The sequence below is a fragment of the Ceratotherium simum genome, chromosome 10, assembly GCF_057802395.1.
Source record: "Ceratotherium simum simum isolate JZ-2026a chromosome 10, ASM5780239v1, whole genome shotgun sequence".
In the NCBI taxonomy this organism is placed as follows: Eukaryota; Metazoa; Chordata; class Mammalia; order Perissodactyla; family Rhinocerotidae; genus Ceratotherium; species Ceratotherium simum.
This window is the reverse complement of record NC_141909.1, coordinates 82,003,193-82,020,698: the sequence shown is the minus strand read 5'-3', so window position 1 is coordinate 82,020,698 and position 17,506 is coordinate 82,003,193. Positions and strand designations below refer to the sequence as shown.

The 17,506-nt window shown below is 44.1% G+C and overlaps 1 protein-coding gene across 2 annotated transcripts in view; it reads right to left on the bottom strand.

The window, feature by feature from the left end:
- Window positions 1–17,260, bottom strand: part of CRYL1 (crystallin lambda 1) — a 161,439-nt gene extending 144,179 nt beyond the window's left edge. The window contains exon 1 of one of the 2 annotated variants that reach the window (XM_004435351.3): window positions 17,151–17,260. In XM_004435351.3, the coding sequence (XP_004435408.1) occupies window positions 17,151–17,191 (41 nt within the window). In that variant the 5' untranslated portion in view covers window positions 17,192–17,260. The remainder of the gene's footprint in view (window positions 1–17,150) is intronic. The other variant, XM_087436334.1, reaches the window with a different exon arrangement.
- Window positions 17,261–17,506: the final 246 nt, after the last annotated feature.

Below are 17,506 nucleotides of genomic sequence, written 5' to 3'. Positions count from 1 at the left end.
ACCTCCATTTGACTATTGTCACAGGTAAGTCACTTAACTTGAAGAACAGATAGTATGTTCTCTGTTGTCTTCAAATAAATAATTACTGCTACCACCACCACCATTTCAGCATGTATTCAGTGCCAGGCAACATTAAACATTCTATGTGTCTTACCTCTGTTAATCATTACAACAATCCTACAAGGTAGGTGCTATTATTATTTCCATTTTATACATGGGAAAATTGAGGCACAGAGGGTTAAAACTACACATGCTATAAGTGCTGGAGCTCTGAGATGAACCCAACAGTCTGACTCTTGAGTCCTTACCACCACATTCTGCCCACTGTTTCAGACTGATTGATATTGATTGATTGATTATGTATTTTATTTTATTTATTGGAAAAGGAAAAGATAAAAAAGACATGAAGAACTCACAGAGAGTTGTTCAAAAGGTTAAAATGAATGTATGGAGCACATCTCGAGCCCAAATCTTGGTTTCTAATACCATTCTCCAACAAAAGGAAGCAGGGCTCCTTGGAGAGACGGCTGATTCTAGCACTGAGCCAGGAAACGTACAAGATGCGCCTGGAGATACTTCTAGTGCCAGAAAGTAAGGAAGTGCTCCAAAGGAAAAAAAAAACCTATATTGATGGGACATATCAAAGGCACACAGGAGCTAACTGAACGAGCTCCCAATGGCCAAGGCTGGAGCAAGCCAAGGGGAAAAGTAAAGCAACGCTGAAATAAATATCCATGAGTCCATACTGACATAAATAAATGTCTGAGTAAATAAATAAATAAATGGGAGAGAAGCCAAATCTCTCTTGCAGAAGAATTCCAAATAATTTATGTAAATGCTCTGTCCTCAAGGGCTTGTAACATAACTCCTCACCCTGGAAGCTTGGGCTGTACAGACTGGCTTCCTTCCAAAGAGGGCAGCATGGAAAAGGGGAAAAATCAGAGTAACTTTACAGTGGAGAAAACTGACAAACACTACCTCAGCCAGGTGAACAAGGTCAACATCAACTGTGACAATAATGTTGATCTTATGTACCCTGGAAATGATGTGATGAGAAGGGCACTTCACCTCTGTGGTCTTTCTCCCAAACACCCACCACCCCAGTCTAATAATGAGAAAAACATCAAAAAAATCCCAACAGAGGAACATTCTATAAACTACCTGACCAGTACTCCTCAAAACTGTCAAGGTCATTGAAAATAAAGAAAATCTAAGAAACTGTCACAGTCAAGAAGAGCCAAAAAAGAAATGACAAGTAAATATAATTTGGTATGCTGGACGGGATCCTAAACGTTAGGTAAAAACTAAGGAAATCTGAATAAAGTATGGATGTTCCTAAATAATAATGTATCAATATTTGTTCATTAAAGGCAATAAATGTACCATAGTAATGTAAGATGTTAATAATAAGGGAAACTGGGTGAGGGGACAGTCGGACACTTTCTGTACTATCTTCATGATTTTTCCGTAAATCTAAATTGGTCTAAAAATATAAAGCCTATTTTTTTTTATTTATTTATTTTTTTGGTGAGGAAAATCAGCCCTGAGCTAACATCTGTGGCCAATCCTCTTCTTTTTGCTGAGGAAGATTGGCCCTGAGCTAATATCCATGCCCCTCTTCCTCTATTTTACATGTGGGACGTCTGCCACAGCATGGCTTGATATGCAACTCGTAGGTCTGTGGGATCTGAACCTGCGAACCCCAGGCCGCGGAAGCAAAGTGCATGAACTTAACCACTACACCACCAGGCCGGCCCCTATAAAGTCTATTTTTTAAAAAATAAATGTATAACAACAATTCCACTCCTAGGCATGTACCCAACAGGAAGGAAAACATACGTCAGAAAAAAAAACTTACATGTTTATATCAGCATTATTCATAACAGCTAAATGGAAACAACTCAAAAGTGCATCAACTAATGAATAAATAAAATGTGGTATACCTATACAACAGAGTTATTCAGCCATAAAAAGGAATGAAGTACTGATACATGCTATGTGGATGAAAGCCAGTCAGAAAGGTCTCCATATTCTATTTATATAAAATGTCCACATTAGGCAAATTCATAGAGACAGAAAGTAGATTTGTGGCTGCCCAGGGCTGAGGGAGGAAAGATGGGGAGTGATAGCTAACGGGTTCGGGGTTTCTTTTTGGGCTAAGAATATTCTAAAATAGACTGTGGTGATAGCTGTACAACTCTGTGAATATATTAAAAACCACTAAATTGTACATTTTAAATGCGTGAATTGTACAATATATGAATTACATCTCAATAAATCTGTTATTAACAAATGAATGTATGTGAACATGCATTGAAAACCAACTCCTGCCACAATAATAATACTTAGTAAGTTCTCAAATTTGGTTGAGTAGAAGGGCAAAGAGGAAACAAATATCACATTTTGTGGAATGTAGAGGGTTACCTTGAAGGATAATTAGAATTCTTTCCCAAAAGGTATTTGCCTGGTATGTGAGTGTTCAGCCAGAGGTGAGGAGATGGAAAGCGTCTCCTCTCATAAGATGTCTGTGGCCCAGATTATAAAGAGTTTTTGCAGAGGAGGTGGCTACAGGAAGGTAGTTCATATGGCTAATATTGCAACAAAACTCCTTCAAACCTATCTATCTCCAGTTCCAAACTCCAGTGCTGTTTCATTACAATTACAATGCTTCCAAGCTGGCCAGTCTCAAAGGGTACACCACAAACTTCCTCTTAGGGGACCTATGGACCAACATATACGTTTGTTAACTCTCCACAGGGACAGAACTAGTGGCTGGGCCAGTGAGAATTTACCCAGCCTTCTGAGTAATCCAACTCTGGATGCAAAGAACAGCTATCTAAATTCAGCATGTTATGTTTTTAAAAATGAACACTGGGGGGCCGGCCCCGTGGTGTAGCGGTAAGGGCGTGCACTCCACTGCTGGCAGCCCGGGTTCGGATCCCGGGCGCGCACCACCGCACCGCTTGTCAGGCAATGCTGAGGCGGCGTCCCACATAAAGTGGAGGAAGATGGGCATGGATGTTAGCTCAGGGCCAGTCTTCCTCAGCAAAAAGAGGAGGATTGGCATGGATGTTAGCTCAGGGCTGATCTTCCTCACAAAAAAAAAATATGAACACTAACTTATTCAGGCTTAAAAGAAAAGAAATTCTGACACACGCTACAACAGGGATAAATTTTGAGGACATTATGTTACGTGGAATAAATCAGTCACAAAAAGGCAAATACTGTATGATTCCATTTATATGTGGTCCCTAGAGTAGTCAAATTCATAGAGAGAGAAAGCAGAATAGTGGTTGCCAGGGGCTAAGGGGAGGAAGGGAACGGGAAGCTGTTTAATGGGTAGAGAGTTTCAGTTTTGCAAGATGAAAAAGTTCTGGAGATTGGTTGCACAACAATGTGAATGTACTTGATACCGCCTCAACACAAGGTTGACATAAGGCAAGCCATATTGTAGAAAAGAAACCCTATTGTAACTTTGAATGACCTCTGATTAACTCAGACATGCTCTGTGGGTTTTATGGCCCCTCCCAGCTGCTATAAGTCGATAACTTTGTTCTCTTGAGTTCCTTAGGAATGTGATGACCCCAGGGCAGACAGTTTATGCTGATAGCCATCATCAATGACAGTTGAAAGATCAGGGTATAGGGCGTTCCTCTGGTCTCTGATGCATATCCAGTAAAACAAAAGACTATCAGGATCTAAGACCAGATGTCGGCCCCCACCTGGAGATCATATGGATGTCCCCACCCAGAGACCAGATGCCTCCCCAACCTGGAGACTAGCTCCCTATAAAACTGGCCTGTAATCTTTGTTCTGTTAGATGGTTCTTCTGGACTTGAGTCGGTCATCCTACCTCTTGCTAGCATGCTGTAACAAAAAGTCCTTTCTCGGGCCAGCCCCGTGGCTTAGTGGTTAAGTGCACGCACTCCGCTACTGGTGGCCCGGGTTCGGATTCCGGGCGCACACCTATGGACCGCTTCTCCGGCCATGCTGAGGCCGCGTCCCACATACAGCAACTAGAAGGATGTGAAACTATGACATACAACTATCTACTGGGGCTTTGGGGAAAAAAAGGAGGAGGATTGGCAACAGATGTTAGCTCAGAACCGGTCTTCCTCAGCACAAAGAGGAGGATTAGCATGGATGTTAGCTCAGGGCTGTGCTTCCTCACCAAAAAAAAAAAAAAAAAAAAAGTCCTTTCTCTCCTCCCACCTTGCCTCTTGACGACTGCCATGTCTTGCGGCAGGCAGACGACCCCCACCCCCCCCATTTTGGGTGATAACATACTTAACGCTACTGAACTGTACACTTAAAAATGGTTAAGATGGCAAATTTTACTATGTGCATCTTACCACAATTTAAAACAAAAAATCGTTTTAAATGAACACTAAATTATCCTGCAAGGCTGATTGTGGGTTTTCACAAGGCTTGCCTACCCCACCAGAGGGCGACTGCCGCTTTCTCACTCGCCTAGAAGAAACTATTTTTTAACAATCTTCGAATCTCAGCTCCAGTGGTTTCCCTACAAGCCTTGCCACCTGTCCCTTTGTTCTCCTGAAGGAGAGACATCAAGGTTACATCTCAGAAGGTAACCTTGGCCCACCCAAGCTCTATCTTCTCAACAGTCTTTCCCCGGGACCAACTCTAGAAAAATTCTACCCCAGCACCCATCTTACGTGTGTCTGCAGGCATGGGTGTGAATGAAGCTGGAGGGGAAGCAAATGACAAACACCTGCATCTTAATTTCTAGGTCTAGGGAGGTTACACACATCTCGTTGGTTTTTTGTGAACTGTTAGGTTTTTAGTCATGGAGATCTAAGTACATGAATAAAAAACACAGTGAATTTTGTACAGTGAAGTTCAAAAAAATGCAATGCTTACCAGCAGTATGAATCTGCTTCTGTTTGCTTGTTCAACTGGGTAAACTTTATGCACCAGGAACTATCTTGCTCACCTTTGTATCCCTGGCACATTGCAGAGGCTTGATAAATGTTAGTTGTTGGCAACAAAAAAAGCTTCATTATCTAGTGATAAATACTAGATGATGGTCAACAACCTTCTTCCCATGGGGTTAATACAAAAGCTATAATCATTCCCTGAGGAAATAAAGAGTGCCTACTAGGTCCCAGGCACAGCTCCAGGCACTGGGGATGCAGCAGTGAAAAAAAAAATTCCTGTCCCATGGAGCTTACAGTGGGCAGGCAGACAATAGAGTAAGAGAGTAACGTAGACAGCATTCTAAAAAATAACAAGTGCTGGGGGAAAGATAAAGAAGGGAAGAGGGACAGCAAGTAGGGGAGTGGGGACCAGGAAGCAGAGAAATTTTAAACCACCACCAGAGACTGTCTCACTGAGGAGGTGACATTTTAGTAAAGAGTTGAAGGAGGTGAGAGGATAAGCCCGAGGACACCTGGGAGAGGAGTGTTCCCAGCAGAGGGAACAGCAGGTGAAAAGCCCGAGGTGAGAACATGTTGCATATTCCAGATCACAAGGCTGGTGCAGCTGGAGTGGAGACAGGAGGGAGAGGATGGTTGGCATGAGGTCAGAGAGGGCAGGGGGAGGACCTGAGAGGCCACGCAGAGGTTTTAGCTTTTACTCGGAGTGAGATGAGTGGCTATTAGAAGGTTTTAGAAGAAAGACATGATGAGATTTCAGTTTTAAAATGAACACTCTAGTTGCTTTATTAAGAATATACCAGGCGCCGGCCCCGTGGCTTAGAGGTTAAGTGCGCACGCTCCACTACTGGTGGCCCGGGGTTCTGATCCCGGGCGCGCACAAACGCACCGCTTGTCCAGCCATGCTAAGGCAGCATCTCACATACAGCAACTAGAAGGATGTGCAATTATGACATACAACTACCTACTGGGGCTTTGAGAGAAAAAAGGAGAAGGACTGGCAATAGATGTTAGCTCAGAGCCGGTCTTCCTCAGCAAAAAGAGGAGGATTAGCATGGATGTTAGCTCAGGGCTGATCTTCCTCACAAAAAAAAAAAAAGAATATACCAAAGACAGGCAAAGATGGAAGTAAGGAGACCAGTAAGGAGTCAGGAGGCTATTACAAGAGATGACGGTAGGTTGAACTGGGATGGAAGTAGAGGTGGTGATGAGAAGTAGTCAGCTGAGTTCCGAATACACAATATTTTTGAGGAAGAGCCAACAAGAATTGCTGGTGGGCTGCATGTGAACTGTAAGAAAAAAAGAATTGAACACGACTCCAAGTGTCTTTTGGACAGCAACAGGAAAGAAAGAGATGTCATTAATTCTGATGGGGAAGACTATAAATGGAGTAGGTTTTGGGAGAGAAGATGGAGAGTTCAGTACAGGATGCTTTACATTTGAGATGTCTAATTGGTACGTCCAGTAAACAATTGGATATAAGTCTTAAGGTTCAGGGGCAAGCTCCGGGCTGAGGATATTAATTTGGGTGTTACTGCATAGATATGGTATTTAAAAGCATGAGACTGGATGAGATCACTAAGGAAGTGAATGTAGATAAAGAAGTCAAAGAATTGAGCCTTGGGACACTCCAGCTTTAACGGAGAAGGATATGGAGACAAAAAGGAGCCGCCAGTGAGATGGGAGGAAAACCGAAGGGTCAGGGAAATGAAAGGGGGCCTCGAGGAGAAGGGAGTGACCATCTGGGTCAAAACTGAGAATTAACCACTGGTTTTAGCAAGATAAATGGGGGTAGGGTCTGTGACAAGAGCAGTTTTGGTAGACTGGTATGGAGGAAAGCCTCTTGGGTTTAAGAGAAATGAGCTTCTAGATCTAACTACCAGTTCAAGAAATAAAGGGACAGAGGAACATGTTAAATGACACTACAGGGATACATTCAGCAAAATCTAGAATGTGGGAAATTTTACAGGACAAACGATCCAAGTTCTTCAACAAGTAAACTGCAAGGACCTGGACCATTTCTCAGAGTTATGTTTGCAGAGTTATGTTGAGGGAAGAGGAAATATATCCCTCCAGGACAAAGAGGAAGCTTGCTTACCTCTCACTGTAAAAATGCTGGCTTCCTCAAGCTCAATGTTCCTCTCCTGGAACATACTCACTGAATCTGCAGGTACCCACCTGGACTCTCCACTTCACCCCCATGGGACTCGGGGAGAAGAGGAACCACTGCGCATACGATGTTCATGCTGCCTGCTCTGCTATGATTAATAAAGTCCTTTGTCTCTGACCCAGAAGTCTCATGTCCTCTGCCAGCATTTAGGAAACAGTAACAGGCTAAGTTATTAGCTTGCAAGGAGACCAAACATACAGTAGGGCAAGCTTGTCTCAGTTGTGGTATTATTTCATTGTAGCAACTATATGGGCTGCTTTGGGGAAGGGAGGCTAGAATAGCAGTCACAGGGTGGGCTCCAATAAGCATACTCTCCATCCTAGTCCCCTTCCCTTCTCCCTCCTAACTCAGCTAATCTATAGTTCAGCTTCTGAGCACAGGAAGCACTTCACACTAGAGACAGTTACAACCCCCACAGCTTCTGTCAGGCTTGGGCCTAGGTGATTTGAAGGAAAGACCTTGTCACGCCGCCTATTGACTTGAAAATCCTGCTAATGCCACAGAAGTTCTATCCAAGCTTCAAAGATCTCACACAATGCTTGCTCACTTGAGCTAAGCCTTTAATATCTACAAGGGGTCATTGAGAGGGGCTACCATCTTGTTACAGGGTATCTTATGTGAAGCCATTTGTCGAAAAAACAGAGTGAAAACAACTGAAATCACCTCTACTCAACTTCTGGAGAAGGGAGCAGGATTATACAGTAGATTTTACTCCATATTCTTCTGTAATATTGAAATCTTTTACAAGTAATGTGAAATTTATACAATATGTACATAAAAATTTTTTATTAAACTCTGAGTGCTCTAAACCTACACTGTCCAATACGGTAGACTCTAGCCACATGCAGCTATTTAAATTAATTAAAATTAATTTTAAAATTCAGTTCATCAACAGTACTAGACACACTTCAAGTACTCAACAGCCACAAGTGATAGTGGCTACCATCTTGGACAGTAAGGGTATATATAGAACATTTCCATTTTTGCAGAAAATTCTACTGGAGAGAGCTATTCTAGACCATATGAGGAAAAAGGAAACCCTATAGATCACAAGCCAGAGTTTGAAAGAGAAAGTCCCTGCATGAAGACTTCTTTCTCTTCACACACACACACACACACACACACTCTCTCTCTCTCTCTCTCTCCCCCCCCGCCCCGCCCCCCTCCAGAGCTGCAAGGCAGTTAGTTAAAAGTCCAGTTAACATTCATGCTGGTCATCCCAAATGACCAGCCACTGACTCTATTTTTTTTTTTTTTGGGTGAGGAAGATCAGCCCTGAGCTAACATCCGATGCCAATCCTCCTCTTTTTTTTTTTCCTGAGGAAGATTGGCCCTGGGCTAACACCCATGCCCATCTTCTTCTACTTTATACGGGACGCTGCCACAGCATGGCTTGACAAGCGGTGCGTCGGTGCGCACCTGGGATCTGAACCTGTGAATCCTGGGCTGCTAAAGCAGAATGCACGCACTTAACCGCTACACCACCGGGCCAGCCCCAGCCATTGACTTGAAACATTCTTCTTTCTGTTGCCATTACCATAATGTTTGAAACATAGGGTGACTTATCTAACTGTAAAAGAAGCCCTAATGCAGGGCCAGCCCGTGGCCTAGTGGTTAAGTTTGGTGCACTCCACCTCGGGGCAGCCGGGTTCAGTTTCCGTGCACGGACATACACCATTCATGAGCCATCCTGTGGCGGTGACCCACATATAAAGTAGAGGAAGACTGGCAACAGACGTTAGCTCAGGGTGAACCTTCCGCAAGTGAAAAGAAGAAGATTGGCACAGATGTTAGCTCAGAGAGAATCTTCCTCACACAAAAAGAGGAAGATTGGTAACAGATATTAGCTCAGGGCCAATCTTCCTAAGCCAAAAATAAAAATAAAAAAAAGCCCTAACGCAGCCTAACTTTAGAATGAAGTATACTTTCACAGTGAGGGTTATAGCAGGATGTTCACTCTGTGATAATCATCGAGCTTATACATTTGATTTCTGCACTTTGTTGTACATAAGACATAATTATAAAAATATTTTTTAAAAAGAGAATTCTTTTACTTTCTACTTTGTGATTTAAGAAAATACCACACCCCTACAAAACGACTTATCTCACCTAAGCATGTAAAAGCCTTCACCCACATGCTGATCAGGCACCTGACCCTGTCAAGCCGACTGACTCCCTCAGGGATGAGAGCTAACATCTCGCCCTTTAAAGCATCAGATCCTCTACCTACTAGGTCCCCTTACATCCTGTGTCCGCCACATAAGGAAACTGAGAGGATCGGTGCGGAGGGAAAAAGAACTGCCAACACCAGGGACGGGTACAAGGAAGGGCTGGCAGGCTGAACAGTGGTAGAAGGGTGAGTTGCCTCAATTGGTCTTTTTATAAACGCCCAGAGTGCTGTAGCCACTTTTACAAAAAAGACTTTCACAAAGGAGAACACAACAGATTCATCTCACTAAATAAACCTCCTCCCACAACTTGACTCACCTTTTCAAAATACGTGTAAGAACCTCTCAAAAATGAGCCTGCAATGCAGGATGAGCTACAAAAAAGGGGCAGAAGGAAGTTTTCCACACATCTGCTTTCTTTTTTTTTTAAAGCAGATGTAGTTTTATATTTTTTTTCCCCCCAAAGCCCCAGTAGATAGTTGTATGTCATAGGTGCACCTCCTTCTAGTTGCTGTATGTGGGACGTGGCCTCAGCATGGCCAGAGAAGCGGTGTGTCAGTGCGCACCCGTGATCCGAACCTGGGCTGCCAGCAGCGGAGCGCGCACACTTAACGCTAAGCCATGGGGCCGGCCCTGCACATCTGCTTTCTTGATTAACAAAGGTTATAGCGTTGCTTAAACCTGCGCACATCTGCTTTCTTGATTAACAAAGGTTATAGCATTGCTTAAACCTGCGTTGTCCAATGCGGAAGCCACTAGCCACAGGGGGCCGTTAAGCACTTAAAAGAGTGGCTAGTCTGAGCAAGGTGCCCTGCAAGTACAAAATACTCACTGAATTTTGAAGACAATGCCAAAAAAAAAAAGAATGTAAACTATTTCATTAATAATATTTTATACCAATTACTTGTTGAAATAATACTTTGGACATATCATGCTAAATAAAATACATTATTAAAATTAATTTCACTTATTTCTTTTTACTTTTTTAATGTAACAACTAGAAAATTTAATTATATATGTGGCTTGCATTTGTAGCTCACATTTTCTAATGGGCAGCAGTGACTTAAACAAAGATCTAGTATTATAATTCAAACATTTATCTTAATAGTCTGTTTGGTATCAGGACACCTATGTAACCATAGGACCAGGAACAGAATTTGCCATCCCAAAACATGCCTCTTTGGCATAAGGGCTATTTTGAGCTGATGATTATTAAAAAACAGCAGACACAGGAAAAGCTCTGTAAACCTAGTAGAAGTTACCCTTTTGTAAGTGAAACTTACATTTATAAGAGAAATCTCCATTTGTTTTGGGGTTTTTTTTTTTTTTTTTGGCTGAGGAAGATTTGCCCTGAGCTAACATCTGTTGCCAATCTTCCTCTTTTTGTATGTGAGCCACCGCCACAGGATGGCCACTGACAGACAAGTGGTATAGGTCCGTGCCTGGGAACCAAACCTGGGCCACTGAAGCAGAGTACTCTGAACTTAACCACTAGGCCACTAGGCCTGGCCCAGAAATCTCCATTTGTAAGGGTGTCTCCTTCTTTGTGCCTGAAGAGGAAGATGACTCTCAATCTCTAGAAACTCTTATCAATGGAGAAGGCAATGATTTAAATCTACATAACAACTTTTCCCTGTTTACTGTACTTCTCCTGGTAACCTCCCATAACTGATCCCATCTTAACAACAGGATGTTATATCTATTTTCAGGGACAGTGAGCCAGCCAGGAGCATGCGCAGAACAGACTCATCCTGCCAGCGCTTCCCCATACCAGCCGGCCCTCCCTGCTCCCTTAAACCTTACCCCATACCTTGGATGGGGAGACAGATTTGAGAGGGTTGCCTCCTGTCTCCTTGCAGGCGGATCTCACAATAAAGCTTTTGTCTTTTCTCAAAAGCTTATGCCATAATAATTGGCTTTTTGTTATGCACATCAGGTAGGAGAACCCCCTCCTTGTGCGGGAACACCTAGTTCCATCCCCAGCTCTCTACTATGCTGAGATCATAGAGAAGTAAGGTACATCTCGAAAAGGCTGTAGCTTTTCATCTACCAATACAGTGAAGGTAGAGGAATACTCACACTAGAGCAGTAGTTTCCAATCTTTTCATCAAAGACATTTTTACAATACTCCAAGCCACCATGGCCCTCCTGTTTGAATACTGGTCGCCAAATAAATCAACTGATCTTAATAACTTTGTTTATGGCAAAAAAACTAACATAAAAGAAATGTCCAAAAGAAATAAAATTTATAATATGTAAATATACAAAAATTCCTATAAACCCAGAAGTAAAAGATGAACACACCAACACAGGAGGGGGAAATCCTGAAAAAATTATGTGAACAGGCAATAACAAACTAACTTGAAAACAGATTCTCCTGCTTTAGTCTGATGAAGCAAATAAGATGGATACCAGAATGGCAGATATTGAAGGAGACTGACAATGCTTATTGCTGGTGAAGTTATAGGAAATGGGCACTCACAAACTACTGGGGGAATATAAATTGATATAAAGTGTCCGGAGGCAATCTAATAGCCTGTATCAAAACTGTGTCTGTAATATTTGAGCCAGGAACTTTACCTCTAGAATTTGTTAGGTTAATATGGACAATGCACAAAGATATTCACTCACAGGCAAAAACTAACCAACTAGTATTCAAAATTGGCTAAATAAATTAAATTATACACAGATAAAGCAAATATAGCAGATTTTTAATAATTTTTCAATATACAGGTAGTATGTGGGTAATTTTTCTATATTTTCACCTTTTCTGTGTGTCTGAGAATTTTTACAACAAAATGTTGGGGAGAAAGTAGTTATATCCCATGTAACAGGCATTAAAAACAAATTAGATTTGTTTTTATTGTAGGTTTCATGGCTTGTATTGCCCATATTCCTCTCTAGCACCAAGAGCAGAAAGCAGACTGGTGGGAACCCCTGCATCTCGTCCCCCACACACATCCTTAGTGGCTGATGCTAGGACTTGAAGAGGATCCCTGATGCATAGCAGCCATCAACTGGCTTCCCAGCCCCCTACCATATCTGCAGCCTGGTCGCTTAGAGGAGCTGAGCCAATCAGCTTTCCTCTTCTGAAAACTGGACCTAAAATATGGAAACTATAAATCAGTAACAGACATTGGAGTTGAAGATTATAATGTTGGGGTTGCAGCAATGCCCAAAATAAAGAGGCAGGGGAGAGAGGAGAACTAAGCAAGCGCAGGGGTAATCTATAGAGCAAACTACCATAGAGAGACGTACAGAGATCAGACTGTGCAGCCCGGAATGCAGGCTCGCTTCCTTGGTCTCCGTGAGCCTGCTTGTCCTCAGTACTACATTATATCAAGGCCAAATACAAGTAGCTTCCAGTCCTTAGAGTCTGTGACATCTTAGTAACTTTTTCTGAACCTCTGGATACCTGGGGACCATAAAATGGGCCCTCACCATTGTGACCATTGATATGCTTTAAAACTTCTAAAGTCATGAATCTGAATTGGTGCTTCAAAAGGCTACTGCAAATGAACATTTATTTTGTTACACAGCAGCAAAGCAGCAGGAGAGAAAAGTTAAGTAAAATGGGTTCAATTCTAATTTTATCATTAATGGCACTTAGCTTTGAATAAATTCACTCTAGAGACTTTTTTTTTTTTAAAGATTTTATTTATTTATTTTTTTCCCTCCAAAGTCCCAGTAGATAGTTGTATGTCATAGCTGCACATCCTTCTAGTTGCTGTATGTGGGACGCGGCCTCAGCATGGCCGGAGAAGCGGTGCGTCAGTGCACGCCCAGGATCCGAACCCGGGCCGCCAGCAGCAGAGTGCGCGCACTTAACGGCTAAGCCACGGGGCCGGCCCTCTAGAGACTTTTAAAAGTAACTTTCCATTCTACAGTTACTTATTTAGTGGGCAAAAGTTGAAGTAAAACTGTTCCTACACTCTTTTTTTTTTTCCTTTGAGGAAGATTGGCCCTGAGCTAACACCTGTTGCCAATCTTCCTCCTTTTCTCCTTTTTTTTCTCCCCAAAGCTGCAGTAGATAGTTATCTGTCATAGTTGTACATCCTTCTAGTTGCTCTATGTGGGATGCCACCTCAGCGTGGCTTGAAGGGCGGTGTGTAGGTCCACGCCCAGGATCCAAACCAGCCAACCCTGGGCAGCCAAAGCAGAGCACATGAACTTAACCACTATGCCACCAGCTGGCCTCTGTTTCTACACTCTTGATCTAAGTAGGTGATGGAATATTTGCCAATAAGAGCTACTAAAGATTTCCTAGGAAGGGCATATTTAGTGCCTGAGCTGACTCAAGAAGCCACTGGAGCACCCTACGGTTTGCTCTGTGTGTCTGTGTATGTGTATATATATATATATACATCTGTGTCTGTGTGTTTTAATGTAAAAATTAGCAGGAAATACTAGGGTAGTAATCTGAAAAAAATTCATGCCTCAGAAAGTTTCTTATAAAAAATGTACATAGTCACCGCAAAGTAAAATTTTGGAATCAAAAAAAAGACGACTAGTTCAAAGATGCATTTCTTGGTATAAAACTATATCCTAACAAGCCCTTCACACTGCACATCAGTTAAAAAAAAAAAGCCATCTCTGTTAAAAAGGCTGAAACATCTGTCTACTAGGACCTGACATGGTGGATATACACCCGGTGATAACACAGTTTCTCCCCTAAGGAAAGGTCCCGGAGCAGAGCTTTTCCTGGAGGAGATGGCCCCTGACTCCACCCCAAAGGAGCGTGCCCAGAGAAAAGGCGGACGAGAGAGAGGGCCCATGAAGCACCAGGAACACAACAACATTGGTCTTCTCCCCCAGACTGGTTCCTATTTTAAAACAAGCCCAAGGCCTAAAACAAGGGTAAACACAATGCAGTATATATATGAATATAGAATTCATCATTCAGTTTTTCAGAAACACAGTGTTATATAAAGGAAGAAGTTCCTCTGTAGATGTGTACAGCTAACAGAAACAAAAGCCTGAGAACATCAAACGCAAATTTGTCTCCATGATACCCATGTCCATTCCCATTTTTTAAAGTTGTCATTACCAGATTTTCCCTCTCTTTATTTCTCTGCAGCCCTAGACCCAAGAGGTTTTCTCTCCTTTCTTCATTTTTCAAAAACACCATCTTACTCTCTCAAGCCCAACATTCTGAAGGGTGTCGCCCTGGACGCTCACAGGAAAGCTAAGCGGTCCTGAGGAAGAGTGGCCTTTATGAAAAGATTAATGGAAAGGAATTAAAAAGGGCAAGTACTTTTAAGAGGGAGTCTGGTAACTGATAAGAAAAGATGAAAAAACAATGGCCCAATATGTTTCTGAAATTAAAATACGTATTTTTTGGTCTGTTGAAATCCAAGAATGAAACTCAAATAGGTTTTAGCAAATTTAAATGGATGTTCCTAGGAATCACCTATGGGGCCAGGAGACAGAGAGAAAGAAGTGGGGAGAGGAGATGAGAGAGAGGGACAGAGGGAATGGAAGCAGCACCACCCCAGAAGCAGAGACTGGTGTTTCTTGGGGTGCTGAGGGTGTGGGGATGGACAGGACTTTCTACCCCATACTAACTCCTGTGGTCATTCAAGTTTGCCAGCCCCATCTAATTCCTTGTCAACCTCCTTCAGGGAATCAGAAATAAACTGACTCGCCAATCCCAGCTCCTTTCCCAAGAGACTGTGCTTCTTCCCATAAGAACCAGAGCCAGATAAGGGTACAATCAACTTAAACTTTACTTAACGTTTATTACGTCAGGCAGAACACCCCTCCAAGGCGTGGCGGGAGATATACAAAACTCTAGCCCTTGACTCTGGATAACATAATGCAAGGCAAGCACAGTCACCATACCCAGGACAAAGTACACTCACCCCCACCCCCCAGGAAGATCGGCCCTGAGCTAACATCTGCCAATCCTCCTCTTTTTTTTTTTTTTTTTTTTTTTTGCTGAGGAAGACTGGCCCTGGGCTAACATCCATGCCCATCTTCCTCCACTCCACATGGGACGCCGCCACAGCATGGCTTGAGAAGCGGTGTGCCGGGACCCGCCGGGGATCCCAACCGGCGAACCCTGGGCCGCTGCAGCGGAGCGCGTGCACTTAACCACTTGCGCCACTGGGCAGGCCCCCAAAGTACACTTTTATACCTAGTTCCCCTCATCGGCAGTTTCGCTTTCTCTGGTTTCAGTTACCAATGGTCAACCAAGGTCTGAAAATATTAAATGAAAAATTTCAGAAATAAACAATTCATAAGTTTTAAATTGCACCCCATTCTGAGTAGCATGACGAAATCTCTGGCAGTCCCAATCTGGCCCACCTGAGACATGAATCATCCCTTTGTCCCACATATCCATATCGTATACACTACCCGCCGGTTACTCACTTAGTAGCCTTCTCATGGACTGCTGCCATATCGCAGTGCTTGTGTCCAAGTCACCCTTATTTTACTTAATAATGACCCCAAAGCTCAAGAGTAGTGATGCTGGCAAGATATGCCAAAGAGAAGCCATAAGGTGCTTCCTTTAAGTGAAAAGATAAAAGTTCTTGACTTAATACAGAAAGAAAAAAATTGTATATGGAGGTTACTAAGATATATGGTAACTTTTGTTACAATATATTGTTATAATTGTTGTTATTAGTCATTGTTGTTAATCTCTTACTGTGCCTAATTTATAAATTAAACTTTATCATAGGTATGTATGTATAGGAAAAAACATAGCATATATAGGGTTCAGTACTATCCCCAGTTTCAGGCATGCACTGGGGATTTTGGAATGTATACAGTTAAGGGAGGACTACTCTATATATCTTTATATTCCTTCACTAAGCAACCACACATACCCACGTGCCTGGAAAGGACAAAGGCACAGTTAATTCCACTGCTCTGGGAGCATAAGAAAGCTGGAAAACAGCATCCTGACTCCTTCCTTCCATGGAGACTAAAGGAAAAACCCTGACATTGGAATTGTTCTCCAGACAGGGTTCTAAACTCATGGCGGGGGGGGGGGGTTAGGCAGGCCAACACCTCAGTGGCATAAGGGGACACAAAAAAGGTGCTTCTAACTATCAACAGCAAGTATTCACATGTCGATCGATGGCTATGATAGCTACCAACAGAAAGGTACACATAAATGCCTGTGTTTTTTTTTTAAATGAAAACAGAAGCAGTTTTGAAAGACGGCGTGGGAGCACAAATCAGAAAAATTTGGATGGAATTTAGGCTGTTAACTGACACACCCTAGCAAACTCTTTGGGCTCTGGTGTTCCCCTCTGGGACCCGCGCGTTTCCCAAGAATTAGGAACGTCCTGTGTGCACCTGTTCCCGCCCCCAGCGACACCCTCCGGGGCAAGAACTCGCACTCCCACGCCCTGCAGGCAGCCTTGTCCAAGGGCGTGCATCGGACCCTCCCTGCTGGGCTAGCCTCATCTCCGTCACCTACTGACCGTGACCTGGGGTAAACCGCTTCATCTGTTTCTCATCCATAAAATAGGAATGGTTAAAAATACAGTTCTGCAGAATCGTTGCCAGACCTCATTTCGTTAATGTGTAATGCCAGCACATCTATTTGTATTGCTGGGAGGCCTGGCAACATTCAACTAATTCCATAAATCGCATTTCCACCGCAGCCTGCGCTGTCGGCTTTCTGAACGTGCTTGTAAGTCAGCACGAAGTGAAAGAAAACAGCACTCTACAGTGTGCTTCAACCGCAAAGCCACGCCGCTGACGGGCGCTTCTCCCAGCCTGGCCAGTTCTGTGGAGGGTGCCAGGGCGAGGCGAGCCCTCGGAGGGCTGGAGGCTGCCGCACCGCCACGCCGCTTCCTCCTCCCGAAGGTGACACCGATGGGGCGCCCACCCGAGGCTCGACGCGCGGGCCCCACGCCTCCCCCCGCGCCGGTGGGAGGAGCGCGGCGGCTCGGGGCTGTTTACCTGCCAACGATCACCACCACGCCGGCCGCTGAGGACGCCATGGCCCCGGCGCCTGGCTGCCCCGGAGTGGCACTCCCAGGGCGAGGAACGGGGCGGCAGCCTGGCTCTCAGGCGCCGCGCGCTGAACCCGGTGCCCCCGCCCGGCGGGGCGTCCGCCGCGCCCATTGGCTCCGCATCCGAGCCGGGCGGGGCGCGCGGGCCCGGATAGGCTGCGGGCAGGGCCGCGGGGCGGGCGCGCCGCCTCGGCCCCCATTGGGCTCGCGCCACGGGCGGAGCCGCCGCCTCCCACCGCCCCGGCGCAGGCCGGGTGGGAGGGGCTGGCGGAGCTGGCGGCGGGCAGAGCCGACTGGAGGCAG